Here is a 26,175-nt window from a genome sequence, read left to right as displayed (position 1 = left end):
AAATGCTTCTTACGAAGCCACACCTTCGTTGCCCGGGCAGTGTGTTTGGGATCATTGTCATGCTGAAAAACCCAGCCACGTTTCATCTTCAATGCCCTTGCTGATGGAAGGAAGTTTTCACTCAAAATCTCACGATACATGGCCCCATTCATTCTTTCCTTTACACGGATCAGTCGTCCTGGTCCCTTTGCAGAAAAACAGCCCCAAAGCATGATGTTTCCACCCCCATGCTTCACAGTAGGTATGGTGTTCTTTGGATGCAACTCAGCATTCTTTGTCCTCCAAACACGACGAGTTGAGTTTTTACCAAAAAGTTATATTTTGGTTTCATCTGACCATATGACATTTTCCCAATCCTCTTCTGGAACATCCAAATGCACTCTAGCAAACTTCAGACGGGCCTGGACATGTACTGGCTTAAGCAAGGGGACACGTCTGGCACTACAGGATTTGAGTCCCTGGCGGCGTAGTGTGTTACTGATGGTAGGCTTTGTTACTTTGGTCCCAGCTCTCTGCAGGTCATTCACTAGGTCCCCCCGTGTGGTTCTGGGATTTTTGCTCACCGTTCTTGTGATCATTTTGACCCCACGGGGTGAGATCTTGCGTGGAGCCCCAGATCGAGGGAGATTATCAGTGGTCTTGTTTGTCTTCCATTTCCTAATAATTGCTCCCACAGTTGATTTCTTCAAACCAAGCTGCTTACCTATTGCAGATTCAGTCTTCCCACCCTGGTGCAGGTCTACAATTTTGTTTCTGGTGTCCTTTGACAGCTCTTTGGTCTTGGCCATAGTGGAGTTTGGAGTGTGACTGTTTGAGGTTGTGGACAGGTGTCTTTTATACTGATAACAAGTTCAAACAGGTGCCATTAATACAGGTAACGAGTGGAGGACAGAGGAGCCTCTTAAAGAAGAAGTTACAGGTCTGTGAGAGCCAGAAATCTTGCTTGTTTGTAGGTGACCAAATACTTATTTTCCACCATAATTTGCAAATAAATTCATTAAAAATCCTACAATGTGATTTTCTGGATTTTTTTTCCTCAATTTGTCTGTCATAGTTGACGTGTACCTATGATGAAAATTACAGGCCTCTCTCATCTTTTTAAGTGGGAGAACTTGCACAATTGGTGGCTGACTAAATACTTTTTTTCCCCACTGTACCTAGCTCGTTGGAGAAGACCCTAGGAACCTCAAGAGTTAACCAATCCTGTGAACGGGTTAGGCAACTCAGGTGTCTATACCTCAACAGCACAGTTAGATAAGACGGAAGTTTATGAAGTAACTTGTGAAATAACTTGTGAAGCTTATTGTGTGAGCTTACTCAGAAACACTAATTAACTAGTATAGGCCTAAAATTACTTTTATAGCCTACTGGACTCATAGAGCTATTCTCTCAAGTTATCTTGTTGGGGCGAGAGACTCTATGAACTAACAATAATAATAATAATAATAATAATAATAATAATATGCCATTTAGCAGACGCTTTTATCCAAAGCGACTTACAGTCATGCGTGCATACATTTTTTTTTTGTGTATGGTTATATACTTTTCTTGTGCTTTATGCTATTTGCCTCATGACTCCTGCGTGCTTTGTTGACTATGAACTTGCTTGTTTACCCAAACCGTGGACAGACTGTGTTTGTTCCCACACTCGGGACTGACTCTCTATTGGTTACACAGACTCTTGGCCTCCCTTCCTATTCTAACCACCTCTCGCCGGCTTTGTATTCATGTTACCTGATGAAATTGCTGTACAATATGATCTTGTTGCCATCTGATGCACATTCAAATGTAATAAGAAATCAACACTGCAGAGCTCTCCCTGTCCTCTGCCGTGCCCTGATTGTATTACTGCTGATGATATCTGGATATGTGCATGCACACTTTGGTCCATGTACTGTAGCTAGCCCCAGTTCTGAATTGTGCTCTGATATCTGTTTCACTGATTTCTGCTCTCGTAAAAGCCTGGGTTTTCTGCACATTAACACTAGAAGCTTACTCCCAAAAATGTATCAATTGAAAGTGTGGGTTCACAGCTCCAATCCAGATGTGTTGGTCATTACTGAGACGTGGTTAAGAAAGAGTGTTTTGAACACTGATGTTAACCTTTCTGGTTATAACCTTTTTCGGCAAGACAGATCTTCCAAAGGTGGTTGAGTAGCAATCTTTACCAAGGAACACCTTCAGTGCTCGGTTGTCTCCACCAAGTCTGTCCCCAAACAATTTGATTTGCTTTGGCTTTAAGCATTAAAAACGTTCAATAGCTCTTTGTTGACTGTTGCTGGGTGTTATCGTCCACCATCAGCACCGGCTTGTACCCTACATGCCCTAAGCGCTCTCCTGGCCCCTTACACTAAGTCTGAATTTGTCCTGCTAGGTGACCTAAACTGGGACATACTTAAGGTAACTAACTTTGGCCTTCCGGATAGCCTGAGTGCGCTCATTTCTCATTTGCCTGAACGAGAGCCAGTTAGCCTGAGTATGCGTGTGCAGAGCCTTTCACCGAATTCTTGAGATGGAGTAACTCTGCCAGATCACAGTCGAACCAGGGGCAGAACCTGTTTTTTTTTGTTAACAATACCACTTAAAATATCAAAAAATAAGGTCCAAGTGTCTTCGACAGAGGGGCTCAAGCTGATTCTATACCAATTTACAGAGGTCAGGTCATGAAGGAAGGCTTGCTCATTCAAGTTTTTTAGCAAGCGTCTATGACAAATCAGGACAGGTCGTTTCACTGAGCAGCCATTACGAACACAGGCTGTAAAACAGTGATCACTAAGGTCATTACAGAAAACACCAGACTGATACTTACAGTGGCTTGTGAAGGTATTCACCCCCTTGGCATTTTTCCTATTTTGTTGCCTTAAAATTGATTTTTGGGGGGTTTGTATCATTTGATTTACACAACATGCCTACCACTATGAAGATGCAAAATATTTTTTTATTGTGAAAAGAAAACTGAAAACTTGAGCGTGCATAACTATTCACCCCCCAAAGTCAATACTTTGTAGAGCCACCTTTTGGAGCAATTACAGGTGCAAGTCTCTTTGGGTATGTCTCTATAAGCTTGGCACATCTAGCCACTGGGATTTCCCATTCTTCAAGGCAAAACTTCTCCAGCTCCTTCAAGTTGGATGGGTTCCGCTGGTGTAGAGCAATCTTTAAGTCATACCACAGATTCTCAATTGGATTGAGGTCTGGGGTTTGACTAGGCCATTCCAAGACATTTAAATGTTTCCCCTTAAAAAACACTAAAGTGTTGCTTTAGCAGTATGCTTAGGGTCATTGTCCTGCTGGAAGGTGAACCTCCGTCCCAGTCTCAAATCTCTGGAAGACTGAAATAGGTTTCCCTCAAGAACTTCCCTGTATTTAGTGCCATCCATCATTCCTTCAATTCTGACCAGTTTCCCAGTCCCTGCCGATGAAAAACATCCCCACAACATGATGCTGCCACCACCATGCTTCACTGTGGGGATGGTGTTCTCGAGGTGATGAGAGGTGCTGGGTTTGCGCCAGACATAGCGTTTTCGTGGATGGCCAAAAAGCAAAATTTTTGTCTCATCTGATCAGAGTACCTTCTTCCATATGTTTGAGGAGTCTCCCACATGCCTTTTGGTGAACACCAAACGTGTTTGCTTATTTATTTATTAAGCATTGGCTTTTTTCTGGCAACTCTTCCGTAAAGCCCAGCTCTGTGGAGTGTACGGCTTAAAGTGGTCCTATGGACAGATACTCCAATCTCCGCTGTGGAGCTTTGCAGCTCCTTCAGGGTTATCTTTGGTCTCTTTGTTGCCTCTGATTAATGCCCTCCTTGCCTGGTACGTGAGTTTTGGTGGGCGGCCCTCTCTTGGCAGGTTTGCTGTGGTGCCATATTCTTTCAATTTTTTAATAATGGATTTAAATGGTGCTCCGTGGGATGTTCAAAGTTTCGGATATTTTTTTATAACCCAACCCTGATCTGTACTTCTACATAACTTTGTCCCTGACCTGTTTGGAGAGCTCCTTGGTCTTCATGGTGCCGCTTGCTTGGTGGTTCCTCTTGCTTAGTGGTGTTGCAGACTCTGGGGCCTTTCAGAACAGGTGTGTATATATATATATATATATATATTGTGATGTCACGAGAGGCTGTGTCCTGGAGGGACGTTACATCCCCCTGAGGTGGCTGCAAACCCAGACAGCTATGGCTCCATCTGCTGGTATGGTCGGGAACTCCACCCCTCTATGGCCAATCTTCCCACGCAGCTGAAACAAATGAGGAGCTGATGAGCTGAAGGTAGTGGGAAGGGAAGAGACACAGTCTCCAACCTGGGCTCTCGGGAGGACAAGAGTGCTGCACGTCCACTTCCATGAGGAATATAAGGATTTGGAGATACTTACCTTTGGGAAATACTCACCTTTGGATATATGCACCTGTGGAAATACGTGAGAGACATTTGGAAGGACTTTTTTGCTGGGTTGGCCACTAGCTGCAACGTGGACTACAGTAAGGCTGGGGAAAAGTTATCTGAGCGAGTGAGAATTATGATTTTGGATGTGGAAGAGACATCCCTGAACTGTTAACCCTTAAAGAGCCACAAGAGAACAGAATTTTGTTATATTTTCGTTAATTTCCCAAGACCTATAATAAAATCCTTGTTTTGTTTGAACCTTGTCTCCTTGCACTACTTGAGCAATCCCGCTGAAAGCTGTGTAGCCTCTCGTGACGTCACAATATATATATATAGATCATGTGACAGATCAAGTGACACTTAGATTGCACACAGGTGGAATTTATTTAACTAATTATGTGACTTCTGAAGGTAATTGGTTGCACCAGATCTTATTTAGGGGCTTCATAGCAAAGGGGGTGAATACATATGCACGCACCACTTTTCCGTTATTTATTTTTTTCATTTCACTTCACCAATTTGGACTATTTTGTGTATGTCCATTACATGAAATCCAAATAAAAAGAATCATAATATAATATGCCATTTAGCAGACGCTTTTACCCAAAGCGACTTACAGTCATGTGTGCATACATTTTTACGTATGGGTGGTCCCGGGGATCGAACACACTACCCTGGCGTTACAAGTGCCATGCTCTACCAATTCAGCTACAGGTTGTAATGCAACAAAATAGGAAAAACGCCAAGGGGGATGAATACTTTTGCAAGGCACTGTATCAGGATTATTTGTGAGTATAACATCAAGGAGAGTAGCCTTTTCTGGGTGTTTGGAGTCATACCTTGAGGGATTGGTAATAATCTGAGAAAGATTTAGGGAGTCCCATTGCTTTAGGACTTGGTCAGGTGGTTTAACCTCTTAAATGTAATGGCAAAATGTTGATTTCTGCCTAAATAGACATACCCAAAAGTAACTGCTATTCATGTGTAATTACATGATTCTGCCATGCAAAAACTTGGTATATTTAGAAAGAAGACATCTGGGAGATTGAGGAAATGATCAGAAGATAGGAGTTACATAGTTCAGAATACACAAGATCAAGCACACACAGAATAACCGTTTCTTTGTTTTTTATTTTGAAAGTAATCTTTCATTGTCAAGCTATAAGTGAATTATTGATGCCCAGAGCTGGAAACACATCCGATGGCTTCCACAACATGTGAACAACAACAGAAAAAAAATGGGATTGATAGACCTAACAACTAGAAATGGGCAGATGTTTTAGTAAGTGGTGTCAGGTGTGGTCACGGGATGTTTCCAAGTGTCCCTAAACCTCTCCAAAGTGGCATGTCTGTAAATTAGATATGTCCAGTGCTATTACATATTTGCAATCCCTAAATGCTATTTGTTCAGTATAAAAACACAATTTCTACCATATCAACCTCACTCAAACATTGTGTGTTATAGGGTACATTCAAGTGGCCTTTCAACCTCTCCAAAGTGTCCGAATGTAGTAATTGCACTGTTTTTGCACACTGGATGTGGTGGTGGTGTCGGGGGATATATAGGGGTATCCAAGGTACATTCAAGTGTTTTGTCAACCTCTCCAAAGTGCCTGAATGTTTAGCCTAGGCATATCCAATGTATTGGTCCCACATTCAAATTAACTGTTTACAAAAACAATATAAAAGCAACAGATATACACTACCAGTCAAAAGTTTGGACACACCTTCTCATTCAAGGCTTTTTCTTTATTTTTACATTGTAGAATAATAGTGAAGACATCAAAACTATGAAATAACACATATGGAATCATGTAGTAACCAAAAAAGTGTTAAACAAATCAAAATATAGTTTGTATTTGAGATTCTTCAAATAGCCACCCTTTACCTTGATGATAGCTTTGCTCACTCTTGGCATTCTCTTAACCAGCTTCAAGAGGTAGTCACCTGGAATGCATTTCAATTAACAGGTGTGCCTTCTTAAAAGTTAATTTGTGGAATTGATTTCCTTCTTAATGCGGTTGAGCCAATCAGTTGTGTTGTGACAAGGTAGTGGGGGTATACAGAAGATAGCCCTGTTTGGTAAAATACTCAGTCCATATTATGGCAATAACAGCTCAAATAAGCAAAGAGAAACGACAGTCCATCATTACTTTAAGACATGAAGGTCAGTCAATACGGAACATTTCAAGAACTTTGAAAGTTTCTTCAAGTGCAGTCACAAAAACCATCAAGCACTATGATGAAACTGGCTCTCATGAAGAACGCCACAGGAATGGAAGACCGAGAGTTACCTCTGCTGCAGAGGATAAGTTCATTAGAGTTACCAGCCTCAGAAATTGCAGCCCAAATAAATGCTTCACAGAGTTCAACTAACAGACACATCCAAACATCAACTGTTCAGAGGGGACTGTGTGAATCAGGCCTTCATGGTCGAATTGCTGCAAATAAACCACTACTAAACGACACCAATAATAAGAAGAGACCTGCTTGGGCCAAGAAACACAAGAAATGTGTCCTTTGATCTGGAGTCCAAATTTGAGATTTTTGGTTCCAACCGCCGTGTCTTTGTGAGACACGGTGTGGGTGAACGGATGATCGCCGCATGTGTAGTTCCCACCGTAAAGCATGGAGGAGGAGGTGTTATGGTGTGGGGGTGCTTTGCTGGTGACACTGTCTGTAATTTATTTAGAATTCAAGGCACACTTTATCAGCATGGCTACCACAGCATTCTGCAGCGATACGCCATCCCATCTGGTTTGGGCTTAGTGGGACTATCATTTGTTTTTCAACAGGACAATGACCCAACACACCTCCAGCCTGTGTAAGGGCTATTTGACCAATAAGGAGAGTGATGGAGTGCTGCATCAGATGACCTGGCCTCCACAATCCCCCGACCTCAACCCAATTGAGATGGTTTGGGATGAGTCGGACCGCAGAGTGAAGGAAAGGCAGCCAACAAGTGCTCAGCATATGTGGGAACTCCTTCAAGACTGTTGGAAAAGCATTCCAGGTGAAGCTGGTTGAGAGAATTCCAAGAGTGTGCAAAGCTGTCATCAAGGCAAAGGGTGGCTATTTGAAGAACCTCAAACATAAAATATATTTTGATTTGTTTAACACTTTTTTGGTTACTACATGATTCCATATGTGTTATTTCATAGTTTTGATGTCTTCACTATTATTCTACAATGTAAAAATTAGGAAAAATCCTTGAATGAGTAGGTGTCCAAACTTTTGACTGGTACTGTATATCACTTGTTGGTTTATCCCTCTGTACTGGTACAGATCTACTACTCACACCACTCCTCTCAGGATCCCTCCTCCTTGACCCATCTTCTTCTACTTTCTTCACTGCCTCAGCATATGACAAGTTCTGCACTACTCTAACCCTGGAAACCTCAACCTGCCTCTCTTGCATGGGACATTTCTGATCCCCAGCCCCATGGGCACCCCTACAATTAACACATACCACTACTTTCCCCAATGCTACACATTCCTTTGTCTCATGCCCTTCTGCATATTTCTCACACTTAGGAACCTCCCTCCTACACACTGCTGCCACATGCCCATAAGCTTGACACTTGTTACAACGTAATGTATTCAGCACAAAAGCTCGTACAGGATAACTTATATATCCTAACATCACTTTGTCGGGAAAGACTCAACATCAAAACTCAAAAGAACAGACAATGACTCTTCCGTTTCTCCACTCACGCCACCCTGTCTGTGTCGCACCAAACGACGAGCATCACAAACACCGGGAACCTTCCCCTTCAGTTGGTCAGCTTTTACATTTACCGCTATCCCAGTAATGACTCCTTTCAATGGCACCCTTTTCTTGAGAGCAAAACAATTCACATCTCTTGCCCCCATTCGTTTAACACGGAGTGCCTGCTCCCTCTGACCAGCAGAAACACAAACAATTATCACAAGACCACTTCTAGTTACCCTCACCGATTCCACAGCACTCAAATCTGTTGTCACCCACCCTGAAACCACAAATGGATCAGCCAAAAGGCAACTGTGAACTTTTCCAAAATCTTCACTCATCTTTATCCTGACCCTCAGTGCAAGCCTTGGGCTCTGAGAACTTCACCACACCTCCGATACTTCGCCCTCATTCACTTCCATTTATCCTCCTGTCAACTCACTCTGCTTACACTTTCTACCATTCTTCTTTAACAAACCTTTTTTCAGCCATTTTTAACCAACTCAAGCTCACCCTTTTCCTCCCTCTCTCTCAGACCTACTCTGCCTCTCTTTTTCCCTCCATTCGTCCTCCGTATTCCAAGTATAACTCTCCTTATGATAATACCGTACTACACTTCTCCTGACATACATCTTGTTCTTGCCTTGTCAAGGGACGCCATTAAATCGGCTGTCACAATCTCTGTACAATCTGCACAAACCCCTCGGGATGAAATGCTCAACAGAGCATCCCACTTGTAACTCAGCTGCTTCATCTTAATGTTCTTTATCAATATCTACCGGGACGCTTTTCCATTTCAAACAAGCGCGCTCTCTTTCTCCCGGATTCCGACGTGCTCAATAAACGTTGGAAGTTCTTCTCGCTTCCCAGTAGGACAGTTCACGTGCTTCCAGTTGTTTAGAGTTTTTTGCGGGGTTAGATTAAATAACTCGTCAATGGGTGTTGCTAAATCCCTTGTTCTTTGACACGTTCATTGTAAACCAACGACGCAATTAACGAGATCATTGAAATAGTTGAGGGTATCTCGCATACAACAGAGATTATTCTTGAACTGTTTCTTGTTCAAGCTTCCATTTACGCAAACATACGCCAGGACTGAACATTCCCCTGCCGAAATGAGGTAATCGGCTCGGCCTGCCCGTATATATTCGTATGCCCATATATGGTAGTAAGTCGCACCAAAGATTTTGAAGGTACCGATCAATAGCCAAGATACTCAGCTTTCCGCAGACACCCTGCTTTCAGACTGAATTGAATAAAAATAATAATAATAGGGTCCCCAAATATGGGAACTTTACATTTTAACAGAATGTGACAGGCAGGGTGTTGTATGTGGAGGATGCGGGCTGCGGTAGGTATCGCAGATAGGGGGGAGTGAGGCCTAAGAGGGTTTTATAAATAAGCATCAACCAGTGGGTCTTGCGACGGGTATACAGAGATGACCAGTTTACAGTGGAGAATAGAGTGCAGTGATGTGTCCTATAAGGAGCATTGGTGGCAAATCTGATGGCCGAATGATAAAGAACATCTTGCTGCTCGAGAGCACCCTTACCTGCCGATCTATAAATTACGTCTCCGTAATCTAGCATGGGTAGGATGGTCAGTTGAATCAGGGTTAGTTTGGCAGCTGGGGTGAAAGAGGAGCGATTACGATAGAGGAAACCAAGTCTAGATGTAACCTTAACCTGCAGCTTTGATATGGGCTGAGAGAAGGACAGTGTTTCATCTAGCCATACTCCCAAGTAGCTCTAAAACCTCAGAGTTGGTAATCAAATGAAATTGTATTTGCCACATGCGCCGAATTCAACAGGTGTAGACCTTACAGTGAAATGCTTACTTACAAGCCCTTAACCAACAATGCAGTTTTAAGAAAAATAAGTCTTAAGTAAAATAATAGACAAGTAAAAAATACATTAAAATTAAAATGAAAGAACAGCAGTAAAATAAAATAACAGTAGGGAGGCTATATACAGGGGGTACCGGTACAGAGTCAATGTGCAGGGGCACAGGTTAGTCGAAGTAATTGAGGTAATATGTACATGTGGGTAGAGTTAAAGTGACTATGCATAGATAATAAACAGAGAGTAGCAGCAGTGTAAAAGAGGGGGTGGGGTGGAGTGGGGGGACAATGCAAATAGTCTGGGTAGCCATGATTAGCTGTTCAGGAGTCTTATGGCTTGGGGGTAGAAGCTGTTAAGAAGCCTTTTGGACCTAGAATTGGCGCTCTGGTACCGCTTGCCGTGCGGTAGGAGAGAGAACAGTCTATGACTAGGGTGGCTGGAGTCTTTGGCCATTTTTAGGGCCTTCCTCTGACACTGCCTGGTATAGAGGTCCTGGATGGCAGGAAGCTTGGCCCCAGTGATGTGCTGGGCTGTATGCATTACCCCCTGTAGTGCCTTGCGGTCGGAGGCCGAGCAGTTGCCATACCAGGCAGTGATGCAACCAGTCAGGATGCTCTCGATGGTGCAGCTGTAGAACTTTTTGAGGATCTGAGGACCCATGCAAAATCTTTTCAGTCTCCTGAGGGGGAATAGGCTTTGTCGTGCCCTCTTCACGACTGTCTTGGTGTGTTTAGACCATGATAGTTTGTTGGTGATGTGGACACCAAGGAACTTGAAGCTCTCAACCTGTTCCACTACAGCCCCGTCGATGAGAATGGGGGCGTGTTGATTATTGACAAGTTTTTCCAACACTTTTGATAAACAGGGCAAAATAGAAATTGGCCTATAACAGTTAGGATCTACTTGATCTCCCCCGTTAAATAAAGGACACACCGTGGCTGCCTTCCAAGCAATGGGAACCTCCCCAGAGAGGAGAGACAGGTTTAAAAGGTCAGAGATAGGCTTGGCGATGACAGGGGCTGCAACCTTAAAGAAGAAAGGATCTAAACCATCTGACCCAGATGTTTTTTTGGGGTCAAGTTTAAGGAGCTCCTTTAGCACCTCAGACTCAGTGACTGCCTGCAGGGAGAAACTTTGTAGCGGGGCATGGGAAAAAGAGGGAGGAGCATCGGGGCTAGTCACATTAGAAGGGGTGGGAGATTAGGTAATGTTGGATGGGCAATGAGGCATGGCTGAGTCAAATAGGAATCCTGACTTAATGAAGTGGTGATTAAAGAGCTCAGGCATGTGCTCCTTGTCAGTAACAACCACATCATCAACATTAAGGGACACGGGCAGCTGTGAGGAGGAGGGTTTATTCTCCAGGTCTTTAACCATTTTCCAGAGCTTCTTGGGGTTAGACCCACAGAGAAAGAACTGCTCCTTAAAGGTCCCCAAAGCACACACATCCCTGAGTCGCTCCTCTTTTCAGTTCGCTGCAGCTAGCGATTGGAACAAGCTGTAAAAAACACTCAAACTGGACAGTTTTAAATCCATCTCTTCATTCAAAGACTCAATCATGGACACTCCTACTGACAGTTGTGGCTGCTTCGTGTGATGTATTGTTGTCTCTACCTTCTTGCCTTTGTGCTGTTTTCTGTGCCCAATAATGTTTGTACCATGTTTTGTGCTGCTACCATGTTGTCATGTGGTGTTGCTACCACGCTGTGTTGTCATGTGTTGCTGTCATGCTATGTTGTTGTCTTAGGTCTCTCTTTATGTAGTGTTGTGGTCTCTCTTGTCGTGATGTGTGTTTTGTCCTATATTTTAATTTTAATCCCAGTCCCCACAGGAGGTATTTTGCCTTTTGGTAGGCCGTCATTGTAAATAAGAATTTGTTCTTAACTGACTTGCCTAGTTAAATAAAGGTTCAATCAAAATAAAAAGTAGGGCCTTGTAAACAAAAAGGGAGTAATGTAGAGATACTGGTCTTTAGCGAAGTCCAGCCAACCTTTTGATGATAAAGGATGCAGTGATGAGTATCAAAACTGTCACCTGTAACAAAACGAAGGGCACTATGGTAGATGGCATCCAAAGGTTTAAGAGTAGTAGCAGCTGCAGTTTGATAAATCATATCACCATAATCAAGAACAGACAAACAGGTTTACTGAATAATCTGCTTCCTACTGCTTAGAGAAACGCACGATCTGTTTCTGTAGAAAAAGCCTACTTTAAATCTTAGCTTCTTAACCAGCTCATCTATATGTTTTTTTAAACGTCAAATCCATACCAGACGTCAATGCCTACGTATTTATATGCGTGAACACGTTCAATTGGATTACCAAATAAAATTACTTGAACCAACGTGGAATATACGTTAAATTGAAGTCAGTGGGGAGATTTGGTGCCAACGTCATTAACTGAATGCTTTTACAGATGGCACTGGCAGGCAGGCTAATAATAATGCACATCATTTTGTTTCTCACGATTTTAAGGCATAGGATGTGCCATATTTAGAGCTCACGAGTCAATCAAGGACACAGTCTAAGAAATAATTGAAACCTTACATTTGTAAAGATGACTTTGTAAAGATGATATTTACAGCGCATATATTTCCTCGAATGAAAATGTCAGATTTTGATTAGGTAAAAACACTATACAAAAAAAATTGTCCAATAAAACTTGCTACATTTCTGTATTTGTCTCAGACATTCCACAACTATCGTCACATTTCCACCTTAAATTTCAGACACATTGGGCGAGTTCGTTTTGCATGGCCCGGTGCCCCGGCTGAGTGGAGATTACACTTAAGGACCAATGGAAGTAAGGGTATACTCTAAAACGTGTAAAGGCATTCAGCTGGGTCACTTGGCCATGCAAAACGAATTCGCCCACTCTCCAAGTCCCATCCAATCAAGTATTTCTTAGATCAGCTGATTCCTACGCTGCCATTTTGTCTGCCGGACATAGGCAGCGAGAAAAGCCAAGCACCAGCCACTACACATCCAAGAAGCAGAATAAAGAAAAAGCAGACGATGTGAGTTGGATGTCAAGACGCGTCGGTTAACGTTACTGAGATTTGGGGTTTGAAAGAAAATTGAAGCCAATTTTATGGATATATCGGACTAATTACGTAACACAAAGGGGTGTTCCACTCCTGGCACCAAACTCGAAGGAAGCAGGTTGAGAAAGAACCCCGAACCAACGTTCTCCGCCGTCAGCTAGCTAGATTTGAGCGGTAGTGCTAGTAGGAAGGCTAGACAGCGGGCTACTGTCTTGTCTCCCTTGGGTCCGTCTGCTTCTAGTCTGAAGTTCAAGACAAGTTGGCAAGTTTGACAGTTTAATTTAGGTTCCCCTTCGTCGTTATGTGTCGCTCGAAGCCGAGGGTCTGCTCTGTTCAAGGTAGCCTAAACACACAAAACGTCAGTGGAAGTTGAAGTCAAGAACTCAGAAGAAGGATTTGATGTTAGATAACTGTTACTAGCGAGTAAGCTATCTAGCTAATGTTGCTAAATTAGCTAAACTTTGATTTGAATTCCGGGCACATAGGTAGCTCGCCAGGCAGTGGACTGCTCTAACGTTAGCTATTTCGCCAATTTAACGTTGGCATCTAGGCTGCTAGTTAGCTAGTTATGTTTATTTGTAGCCATCGAGCTGACATTTATGTTTACAAATTGCACAGTGAGACTCTTTCCTGGATTGAATGCTCCAACGGAAATATAAGTTAACACAAGCTAGCCCATATTTGTTAGCTAGATATTTTATTATACAGAATAGCTACCTTGCTAATTATAGAGAGTTAGTTAACTGCTCACTGATTTGCCTTTTCAGGAGTACCAGGGCAGTTAGTTAGTTTAAAATTATTATTGTGCGCTGGATTTGAACTAAGTTACCGTAGTTAGGTAACGTTAGTTAGCTAATACACATGTTGCAACAAATACATTTTTCAACGACAATGGACTAGACGTCATACCACATTTTTTTGTCAAGGAAACGATTGACGTGGCCTGAAACCTCCACACACTTGTCATCACTGGTGTTACGCGCGTCAGCTAATATCCAATCATTGGACCGTGTGTGTGTTGATCATCTAGCTAATTATTGTGGGGGTTGTAGCGAAACATTGAAACACAATGTCAGGACAGTCTATAACGGATCGGATCGCCGCGGCACAGCACAGCATGACCGGGTCGGCTATCAGCAAAGCCGTGTGCAAGGCCACGACGCACGAAGTCAGCGCCCCCAAGAAGAAACACCTTGATTGTGAGTATCGTGTGTGTGTGTGGTGGGGGGTGGGGGGTGGGGGGGTGGGGGGGTCTGTGTGTGGTGGGGGTGGGGGGGTCTGTGTGTGGGGGGGGGTGTATCTCTGTCTCTGCCTGCTTGCATATTTATGTTGTGTGTGAGTGGTGTCTCGGTCTGTCTGTTTCTCTGTGTGTGTGTGTGTGTGTGTGCACATAGTGTTTTGATCAAAACCAGACATACCAATAATGTAGCTAGCTCGCTAGATGGCGGCAGGTAGCTTAGTGGTTAAGAGCGTTGTGCCAGTAACCGAAAGGTCGCTGGTTCTAATCCCCGAGCCGACTAGGTGAAAAATCTGTCGATGTGCCCTTGAGCAAGGCACTTAACCCTAATTGCTCATGTAAGTCGCTCTGGATAAGAGCGTCTGCTAAATGACTAAAATGTCAATGTAAAATATCACAGTGTAGCCACTTCCTAGCTAGAATTTCGCTGTAGCAAGCAGACACTATCTTAACTGACATTTGTCAAACATTTCTGTGGATGATTGATTATCCCCCGCTGTCCATGTTTGGACAGTAGACACTGGTCGTTAATTTTGTTAGCATGGTGGGTGGTGGTAGCTTATACCTGTCTCCCGTGTTGCCTTTGCCATTCCTTCCTGGTCATAATATTTACATTTTTTGTCTTATCCAGAGCGACTTACAGGAGCAGTTAGGGTTAATTACCTTGCTCAAGCGCACGTCGACAGATTTTTCACCTAGTCGGTTCGGGGATTCGGACCAGCAACCTTTTGGTTACTGGCCCAAAACTTTAACTGCTAGGCTACCTGCCATATGATGTGGTATGGTTCTTGTTGCATCTGCCTTTCTTACTGCAAAACCAATTTCCCTCAGGGACAATCAAGTTTCATTTGAGCTTGAGGTCTAGTCGTGTTCCAGTGGCTATTGTGCCATTATTTGTTGCTGTAATGTCACCACTGTCTATGTGAAGAGACTGAAGGTCATTGAGGAAGCAGGATCAATGAAAGCGAAGTTCAAGTATAAAAAAAGAGTTGATGAGTCAAGCCTCTGGAACAGATGTTACAGGAAGCAGAGGAGGAGACATCTTTGCAGCTGTTACAATGCTAAGGATTGCTTTATAGTTTTGTCATAACTGGTATCCATATTATAAGGGGTGTCCCCATGCTACTCTGCTATAGCAATACAGGATGTTGCGCTGTTAAAATGCTTAGTATAACTCTAGACTGGTGTAGAATGCTTAGTACAATGCTAGACTGGTGTATAAGAACTGGTGTCTCCACTCTACTCTGCTGTCAAAATGTTTAGTAGTTAGCTGTAGCTAGGCTATATTACATTGTATCATAACTGTTGTATCATAACTGGTGTTGTGTCATGGTGTTTTCTTGTAACTGGTGTCCCCACAGTTGCAGGCAGCAGCCCTATCATCAGCCTAGCCTGATATATACACGTCATTGGAGAAAATAAATTGTGTTTTGAAGCCATTTCCTAGAGAGGGGGTTGGCACAATTACCATATAACAGTTTAACTGACAGTTGTTGATGAAGACAGTCACGAAAATTAAATCAGTCATTACCCAAAAACCTTTTTTTGGTGTGTGTGGAACGCACAGCTGGCTGAAGACAGGACGGCCAGGCATTCGTGTGGTTGAGTCTGTTTCTGCGGGAACATGGAATGTTCTGGCCATTTTTGACCTCAAAATCGTTGTCCAGATCATGTTACCAACTAAGGATTTTGCTGCCGACTAACCCACCCTCATTAACTGGTCAAGAAACGTAAAAAAAAAAAATCTAACAGTAAAATGGGGTGACCTATAGAAAATACAAGATGGATGCGCTTTCCATTCAGCACCACAGAGCTCCGCTGACTATACCTGTTTCGGATGAGCTTTGGCGCTGCATTTGAGGTGCTGTCCATTCAAAGGTGATGAATCCAGGCCCAGGCGCGGCATTGCATTCGCTGATGTCTGCATTTGAAGTGGGCCTTGTTGTGACTTGATGATAACTTATATTTAGAGCAGGGATCATCAACCAAATCAAATTGTATTTGTCACATGCGCTGAATACAACAGGTGTAGACCTTACAGTGACATGCTTACAAGCCCTTAACCAACAATGCAGTTAAGAAAAATAAGTGTTAAGTAAACAATAGATAAGTAAAATAACAGTAAAAATAACAGTAGCGAGGCTATATTCAGGGGGTACCGGTACAGAGTCAATGTACCGTTTAGTCAAGGTAATTGAGGTAATATGTACAGATAATAAACAGAGAGTAGTAGCAGCGTAAAAGAGGGGGTGGTGTCCGGGTAGCCATTTGATTAGCTGTTCAGGAGTCTTATGGCTTGGGGGTAGAAGCTGTTAAGAATCCTTTTGGACCTAGACTTGGCGCTCTGGTACCGCTTGTTGTGCGGTAGCAGAGAGAGCAGTCTATGAACTAGGGTGGCTGGAGTCTTTGTCAATTTTTAGGGCCTTCCTCTGACACCGCTTGGTATAGAGGTCCTGGATGGCAGGAAGCTTGGCCCCAGTAATGTACTGGGCCGTACGCACTACCCTCTGTAGTGCCTTGCGGTCGGAGGCCGAGCAGTTGCCATACCAGGCAGTGATGCACCCAGTCAGGATACAATTGTTGGTGCAGCTGTAGAACGTTTTGAGGAACTGAGGACCCATGCCAAATATTTTCAGTCTCCTGAGGGGGAATAGGCTTTGTCGTGCCCTCTTCATGACTGTCTTGGTATGTTTGGACCAAGATAGTTTGTTGGTTATGTGAACACCAATGAACTTGAAGCTCTCAACCTGCTCCACTACAGCCCTGTCGATGAGAATAGGGGTGTGCTCGGTCCTCTTTTTCCTGTAATCCACAATCATCTCCTTTGTCTTGATCACGTTGAGGGAGAGGTTGTTATCCTGGCACCACACGGCCAGGTCTCTGACCTCCTCCCTATAGGCTGAGCCCCCATTGCAAAGAGAAACTGTCTGCAGAATCCCTGTCCTCACCTTAACCTGTGTGTGAGCCAGCACAAGGTTCACTGTGGAGCCAGCTAGGTTTTAGCAAGCAGCCAAGTGCTGGGCCCTAGACAGTGGAAAAACCCTTTTCAAACATAGGCCGGAAATAGGATAGTGCTCTGTAGTAGTGTGTATAAGGTGCGGGGGCGTGTGTGTTAGTTTCTTTGTAGTGGACTGCTGGCTAACTGTCTAGGAGCTGTGTGTGTGTGGAACATTTCAGTGCGCCTGTCCTCTACACGTGCTCACATTAGGGTATTTTTAGCCTGTCTAGCTGGGTCCTTTGGCTGTGTCTGTCTGTCGGCTTGTTGTGTACCTTCAGACTACCTTCCTCCCCTCCCCTGGCTCTCTCGCTCGCGCGCTCGTCTCACTTGCCTCGCACGAGCTCTCGCTCTCTCTGTCTGTGGCTGTCCTCAACAGTCGTAGAGAGTGGGAGTAGTAGGACTGGGCGATATATCAAATAAAAGTTTTTTTTATTCCAAATGCCTATCGCAACAATCAAGGTTTTGTTATTTTTAGTTTTTATGATTTTTTTTATGTCCACTTGGTCTCGTCTCTTTCGCTCCTCTGTGCTGTGTGCACCTTTTGATTTACACCAGATATCTTTATATAATGACGAGATGTATGTCTTCGCCCTAACAATGGGAGTCGTTGTCCCAAAGGCGGGAAGGCTGGCGACAAGCTTAGATCCAAAATAAGCCCATAGAAACGCATTGGGTTTTTTTTGGACAGATTTTAGCGAGAGTGAAACCTCTCGCTTCGCCTCTTCCTTTATGGTTTACACACACACCAAGCTCTCCCCCACAATAATGAGACAGATATTTCACCGGATGCATAAATGTGAAGCATCCGGTTGGCGTTTCCTCTCACTACCAAATATGGTGGTGAGAGGAAGCCCAGTGGCCAGCAGTGGGATAATTTTCTCATCAATTAAACATTTGATCTCCATACAGTTTTCTGTTTCCAAAACTAGAATCTGTAACAGAGTGCACTAAGTTTGGTAGACTTGACTTACATAATTGTTTATAGCGATTACTTTGTTTTGGACGAGTGCACTACGTAGTGGGTGTTTTCCTAATGAACAACGTCATGCATATTCAGTAAGGCACAAATGGTACTCGTCCTCTTCTTGGCGGTAGCTAGCTAGCTTGTCCCAAGTAGATCAATTGGGTTTGTTTAAAAAAATATTTGTCTTCCCCATGCCTCTCATGCCAACAAAGTTGAGAGATCACATATTCCTCTCTGACAAGCGGTTTCAACTCTCTATTTGCATTTGAAGTTTGGTCCTACAGAATTGGTCATATGGACACGAACACATTGAGACATTGTTTTACTGTAATAGAGAAGTTCACTTTTCTAACGATACCCTTTTTATGTCTGAACTAACTCAAATTGCCCGCAGAGCAGACACTACTAAAACGAGAGTATCAAAATGAATGCTCAGTTCTTTGCGCGCGGCATTGGGGTACCGCTAGCAGCATTTTAGCCAAAGACCATTATACTAGCTGTCTAATCTGTGTTTTATAGATGTGCAATAATCATAAAACACAATTTGTATAAGGAATTGGCAACTCGTTCTCATTCTGAGAAATAAGGTAGGCCACTTGATTTCAACATCTGAACAAAGTGGGCAGGCTAACTTGCTTTTCAAGCAGTTGAAGACAGACAGAAGGGTGTGTTCATAACAATTCAACTGTTCAACCTTGTTAGCTAAAAAATAGATTCAAGTTGGCTAAACTTAAAAATATAAAGCTTAGCTGGCTAATCACTAGCACGTGGGCTTGAGATTGTTGGTGAGACCTGTGTTAATTTTCTATAGCCTAATGCCTGCTACAAGAAGTTAGTCATTATTACTGAATGTACATTATGCATGGTTCTGGTTACATTTGTAACAAAGGGCATTTCCATAGACAGACTTGAAAGCCAGATCAGTGATTATTGCATAAAAAAAACAGATTTTGATAAAATAATTACATTCTTAGTGGGTCTTATGGTTGTGGAAGGCTTACATTTAGCCTAGGTGTAACTTCACAAGCCCTGAATTCATTAAAGTATTGCTGACTGTTTGAAATGCAGTGTATTTGACCTTTAATTGTACAACAATGCTTATTTAGAGAAAACAAAATGTGAGATATATATATCGTGAAACGCCCATAAGTTGGAAAAAAATCTAGATATGATTTTTATGCCATATCGCCCAGCCCTAGGGAGGAGGTGGTTTAGGGGCGGAAATGGAGAGGGGATGAGAGCACGGGAGAGCAAAGGACTGAAATGGTGAGAGAGGTGGCGATAGAGGGAATGAGAGGGGTGAATACGCCAAACTGACCTTAGATCAGTGTCTTATAAGGACTCCTTATCAGACTTCTACAGAGAGGGAGTCAGTATTCATAAAGTTTCTGAGTAGGAGTCCTGATCTAGGATCAGGTCCTCCCTGTCAATATAACCGTATTCATTATGATCTAAAAGGGAAAACTGATCTTAGATCAGCACTCCTACTCCCCTGGACTGAAGTGGTATCTCTTGGTTTGGCCTAAAGTCTGCAGCAATTGTAACCTGCTGAAGAGATTCAATAGAAGTAATGTAGCTTTAGTCACATCATAGGCATAATTCGATTTGAATACATGATTCAGTTGGATTGTTAGGAAGGCAGTACAGAACAGCAGTGGCTCCAGTTCAGAATGGATTTGGCTTCTTTTTCAGCAGCTCCATGCTCTGGTTTCCTTTTCTTTCTCTCTCTCGCTGTCTCTCGCACACACACAACCCCCACCCCCCTTGATGTATCAGAGCTGAAAATAGATGATTTACTTCAATGAGCAATTGATCATTTCACCAGCGCCTGTGGTAGCATAATTATTGTTTTGGAATAAAAGGAATTGTGGAATGTTCTTCCATGTTTCATCCTTCTACACAGACAGACACATTCCATTGTTGTGGAGGAATCTAGAATCTTCTCCACGCAGACGTAGTTCTTAACTCAATCACAATCATGCCTGGGTCGTCATAAGAACAGAACTGGAGAATCTAAAACGGGGAAAGACAGTCACGGAGGAGATAAAAGTGAGAGGATTAACTTTATAAACTCAAGCTATTTCTAAACCATCTGCTGTCTTTCCCTCCTCCATCTCTCTCTCTGAGGGATATGTGTATTCAAGCAGGGGAATCCTCTTTTCGGTGTGTGTTTGAGGCAGGGAGGCAGCAGGAGATTATAAGATATGCAAAGTGCTCCTCTTTAATAGTCTTCCCACTAGATAGCATAGATAGCTGACCAGATGTAGTCTGCCTTCCACCTGGTACCCTCCTCCTCTTTCTCCCACCTGCCCCGCTGTTATTAAAGAGGAGCACTTTGCATTAGGAAGGCAGTACAGAAGGCGGGGGGGGTGGTCCATGTTATCATGTATGCTATTAGCAATAAGCATTATCACCTGTAGCCCAACTGATGCAGCATAGTGGCTATAAATAAATAGGCTTAAGCATGGGGTTGCTTATCTGCATTAGCTAGATCTCAAATCTGATCTTTTAACTAGTTAGGGACAGATTGATGAATTGTATGTCCCAAAAAACTTGCATAAGCAGTGAATATAATGTAGGCCTACCTGTTAGGGTGACTTGGTGTAACCCACCACCCGGGACAACACTTCTCACAGAAACCACTTTATGTCTCCCTCAACACTTTCCCTGCTTGCCACTACTCTTGCTCAATTAAAAATGTCATCTGTCTCATCACAAATTATTTTGAGTTAGGGTGGCATTTTACCGGAGGGAGGGATTTTGTCTCACTCCTCTTTGCAGATCTTCTCCAAGTCATTAAGGTTTCGAGGCTGACGTTTGGCATCTCAAACCTTCAGCTCCCTCCACAGATTTTCTATGGGATTAAGGTCTGGAGACTGGCTAGGCCACTCCAGGACCTTAATGTGCTTCTTCTTGAGCCACTCCTTTGTTGCCTTGGCCGTGTGTTTTGGGTCATTGTCATGCTGGAATACCCATCCACGACCCATTTTCAATGCCCTGGCTGAGGGAAGGAGGTTCTCACCAAAGATTTGACGGTACATGACCCCGTCCATCGTCCCTTTGATGCGGTGAGGTTGTCCTGTGCCCTTAGCAGAAAAACACCCCCAAAGCATCATGTTTTCACCTCCATGTTTGACGGTGGGGATGGTGTTCTTGTGGTCATAGGCAGCATTCCTCCTCCTCCAAACACGGCGAGTTGAGTTGATGCCAAAGAGCTCCATTTTGGTCTCATCTGACCACAACACTTTCACCCAGTTCTCCTCTGAATCATTCAGATGTTCATTGGCAAACTTCAGACGAGCATGTATATGTGCTTTCTTGAGCAGGGGGACCTTGCGGGCGCTGCAGGATTTCGGTCCTTCACGGCGTAGTGTGTTACCAATTGTTTTCTTGGTGACTATGGTCCCAGCTGCCTTGAGATCATTGACAAGATCCTCCCGTGTAGTTCTGGGCTGATTCCTCACCGTTCTCATGATCATTGCAACTCCACGAGATGAGATCTTGCATGGAGCCCCAGACCGAGGGAGATTGACATTTCTTTTGTGTTTCTTCCATTTGCGAATAATCGCACCAACTGTTGTCACCTTCTCACCAAGTTGCTTGGCGATGGTCTTGTAGCCCATTCCAGCCTTGTGTAGGTCTACAATCTTGTCCCTGACATCCTTGGAGAGCTCTTTGGTCTTGGCCATGGTGGAGAGTTTGGAATCTGATTGATTGCTTCTGTGGACAGGTGTCTTTTATACAGGTAACAAGCTGAGATTAGGAGCACTCCCTTTAAGAGTGTGCTCCTAATCTCAGCTTGTTACCTGTATAAAAGACACCTGGGAGCCAGAAATCTTTCTGATTGAGAGGGGGTCAAATACTTATTTCCCTCATTAAAATGCAAATAAATGTATAACATTTTTGACATGCGTTTTTCTGGATTTTGTTGTTGTTATTCTGTCTCACTGTTCAAATAAACCTACCATTAAAATTATAGACTGATAATTTCTTTGTCAGTGGGCAAACGTACAAAATCAGCAGGGGATCAAATACTTTTTTCCCTCACTGTAAACGATTGCAAGAATTGTTGTACATTGACTGGTTGTCAGAATGTTTCCATCTCTATGGCACTTGTAAACTTGAATGCACCTCGAGCAGAATATTTATCTTGCATAGAACACACAACAACAAGCCGACTAGGTAAATAGATAAACTATTCTACTTTGGGGTGGTCCGATTGTTCTATTCATTACTCGTTTTCTTTGCAGAGGAAAGGTAATTCTGGACTGTTCTAGTATCTTCAAAGTGCACAATGTTTTCATGTCCCTTTATTTTTTTGGCGTGGTGGCAATGATTTTGAATTGGCGCAGCGCCACAGCAAAATGACTGCAGCGGAAACACTGGTTTGACCACAGGTCAGGGTAGCTACCAGGTCCGAAAATTAACACCCGCTACCTGCCAAATGTGGGTAGATTTTGGCATTGGCGGGTAAGAATGTCTAATTCATCAGCCACATTGGAGAGTGGTCACACTCAGGGCTCTACAGTGCGAGCATTTCATAAAAATCTGAATCGTAACGTTATAGCTATCTCACCTTGCGCAACAACACTGCCTGTCTGGGGGGCTGTGAGCATTGTGAGTGAGGTGCTGAAAGATTCTTTTTTAGAAGCAATGCGCACAAGCATAAAAGTTAGTCTAATTTACTTAAAAGTCTACTAAAGCGAGACTTCGTCCTTGTGTTTTTTGGCTATTTACATTGTTTTGTTCACATGCTAGGTTGCTTTTCAATGTTTGTTTGCTTCCACTGCTAGCAAAAAGAGACATTGTCGGCCTCTACTAGTGAGATTCTCACAGGCACAGGGGATGACTGGAGTCATTAAATCGAGCAATATACCACATATTTCTTATTAGTAATACATTTCTTGCTTTATAAACATTATTAAGTAGTTCGTTTTCTTTTTGTGTGTAATTATGGTGAAGAAAATACATATTTGGGCTGGTAAAACAATCTGATTGGCTAGTACATTTTTTCAATCTACCTGACACAGTGGTTGGTAAACAAAAACGTTAGTTTTAGGCACTGCTAGCTACCGTGTGCTACAATTCACTACCTCTTCCTCTCCTCAACTCTTACACTAGGGCTGCATCTCAATAGTCTGAAACAGCTTCCTCCCCTACTAGGTCAGGCAGGCTAGCTACCGTGTGCTACAACTCACTTCACCTAACCTCTCCCCTCAACTCACACACTAGAGATGCATCTCAATAGTCTACAACAGCTTCCTGTCCTCGGCCCCTGACTGTACTTCATTGTTGATTTGAGCAGGATTTTTGTTATGTACACTTAGCTAGAGGCTTTAAAAATAGGCTTCAAATGCTTCCTTTGAAAGAGGATCACTTGACTTGACTGACTTCATGTCCGTTGAAAGGCCTAGCTATCCTTCCTCTCTAGTTTGCGCTGTCTCTCACCCCACCACAGTCCTTTGCCTCTCCCGCTCCCAGCCTATTGTCCTTTACCCTGTGTGTGTGTGATGATGAGGTAAGAGCCTGAAGTTCAGGCCTGTACCAGGAGCTGCCCGTTACGTGTACTGACCAGTGCTATCCAGAGGGCAAAGGTCATGCCAGCCCTGTTGAACCATGCTGGAAGGAACAATACAGCTGTGTACAGACACACGCACACTCCCCTCTTTGTCTCGCACTGTCAATCTCTCCGCATTTTCGCTGTTGTGGAATCTCTCTAGTGTTCTAAAATGTCTTAGGCGTTCTAGAACAATGATTCTCAAACTGGGGTCCGCGGGTGTGCTGCAGGGGGTCCGCTGCCAGATCAGTTTTTATATGTAGTATTTATATATTTTTTATTTATTTATTGCTAGAAACAACTGATTAAACTAATTTGGCCAAGGGGTCTGTGAAAAGTTTAGAGCGTGCAATACAATTCAATACAATATAATATTATTCATCTAATATACCCTTAGATGCACAATAGCACCTGGGAGGCTCACAGGGATCCACAGTAAGCCAATGAGAGTTTTCAACTCAGTACTTTTTGTATTCCCTAAAAATGTGGTTTTGAACATAATTGCACTGTAATTTAATCTTTAACTGCAAAATTGTCTCTATGCCCCATGGGAAAATGTGTAGTTGCAGGAAATTAGCTTTAAAACTGCAACATTTTCTCACCGATGCGAAAAGTGGGGCCTTTAAAACGTTATTTCACCGGGCCCGAGACGTTGTTGGTCTGCCCATGCACTGCAGCAGTCATAGTAAAACTCCTTGTATGCTATTTGTGTCACACTTTAAAGTCTGAGTTATGTTCTGATTTTGAGGGGGTACAAAAGGGGTCCCCATCCCCAAAAAGTTTGGAAACACCTGTTGTCTTTGGTGTTCTACGGTATAGAATGTATTTGGTGTTTTAGAATGTCTATGGTGTTCTAAAATATCTGTGTAGATTTGTGACATGATGTATGATATTCAGTGTGATTGTTACACATTGCCGCCATATGTAGAGAGCCACAGAATGCGCATACACGCTACTGAGTCTAGTTGGCATGTGGATTTTCACAGTAGCTCTTGAATACTGGCTGGTGGCTGGCCAGAGGGGGGGAGAAGAGAGGGGGGAAGAGAAGAGAGGGGGGAGAGGAGAGAGGGGGGGAAGAGGAGAGAGGGGGGGAAGAGGAGAGAGGGGGGGGGGGAGAAGAGAGGGGGGGAAGAAAAGAGAAGATGAGAGGGAAAAATAGGAATTGTTCAGCCATGCATGGGCAGGGTTTCTGCAGATTGCAGGCTGTATAAGATGAGATCCACCACGCCCCAGATGGAACTAGCCAGTCTGGCCCGCTCTGCTCACCATGCAGCCACTCTATATGCTGTACTCTATTCTCTCTCACTTTCACTTGAATAGGGTTCCATTTGAAATGTGCTGTTTTCACATACAGTTGGATCCCTTGATAAAGACGAGCAATACAATTGCTAAGAAAAATAAATTGAGTATGAATAAATGTATGCACTCACTAAAACTAAGTCGCTCTGGATAAGAGCGTCTGCTAAATGACTTAAATGTAAAATGTAATTTTGGTTAACAAGTAAAAAATAACAATTAAAAGATGAGGGTCAACATTGGATGTGTGCTTGGGGTTATTGTCTTGCTGGAAGATCCACTTGCGGCCAAGTTTCATCGTTCTGGCAGAGGCAACCAGGTTTTTGGCTAAAATGTCCTGGTACTTGGTAAAGTTCACAATGCTGTTGACCTTAACAAGGGCCCCAGGACCAGTGGAAGCAAAATAGCCCATAAATCAAAGATCCACCACCATATTTTACATTAGGGACCAGGTATTTTCTGTGTTGTTCTTTTGAAGGCCAAACCCACCATTGATGTGCGTAGTCAAAGAGCTCTAGTTTCATGTCATCTGACCATAGCACTGCTTAGGGGAAACGCTGTATATGAAATGATTTATTTTTTATTCTATAGTGTGTGTGTGTGTGTGTGTGTGTGTGTGTGTGTGTGTGTCTCAGTAGCTAGGTTTCTATCCTATTTGCGACAGATTTTCATGCAAATATTCAAAAATCTGCATAAAATAACATGCGCATTTTTACACCAGAGATGTTTCCATCAAACGGACTTATTACGGATGAAAGTCTGTGCGTGATGACGTAGTGCACATAAAAATGTTTGCGGTTAAATTCCCATGTATCGGATGAAAAATACAAGTTAAATGGGTTTCCATTGCATTTTCAGCTCTACTGATGGGGTTGTCACAAAAACTGTTGTGCCAACAGCTTGCAGATACAGTGGGGGTAGGCTACCTACATTAGGAGATTATTATAAGAGCGATATTATTTTTATTTGTCAAACAGCAGCCAACCATCAATCATCATGTCACCAGAATAAGACCTCAATATTTATCACAAAAGAGCATCAAGCTCATCAGGCGCACTTTCACCACCCTGTGAAGTTCATCATAACTTATTTAATCTGTAGCTAATAAACTGCATGGTTTACCGAGTCATAGTGGGAGGATCTCA

At 43.2% G+C, this 26,175-nt stretch overlaps 1 protein-coding gene across 11 annotated transcripts in view; it reads left to right on the top strand.

Annotated features, from left to right (window-relative positions):
- The first annotated feature begins 12,879 nt into the window (after window positions 1-12,879).
- Window positions 12,880-26,175, top strand: part of si:ch211-200p22.4 (phosphatidylinositol-binding clathrin assembly protein) — a 55,908-nt gene continuing 42,612 nt past the window's right edge. For all 11 annotated transcript variants that reach the window (XM_041882626.1, XM_041882625.1, XM_041882622.1 and 8 more), the window contains exon 1: window positions 12,880-14,177. In XM_041882626.1, coding sequence (XP_041738560.1) covers window positions 14,048-14,177 — 130 coding nt within the window. In that variant the 5' untranslated portion in view covers window positions 12,880-14,047. The remainder of the gene's footprint in view (window positions 14,178-26,175) is intronic.

The sequence above is a fragment of the Coregonus clupeaformis genome, chromosome 8 (genome assembly GCF_020615455.1).
Source record: "Coregonus clupeaformis isolate EN_2021a chromosome 8, ASM2061545v1, whole genome shotgun sequence".
NCBI classification, from domain to species: Eukaryota; Metazoa; Chordata; class Actinopteri; order Salmoniformes; family Salmonidae; genus Coregonus; species Coregonus clupeaformis.
The sequence above is the reverse complement of the archived record's forward strand: the minus strand, read 5'-3'. Positions and strand labels throughout refer to the sequence as shown.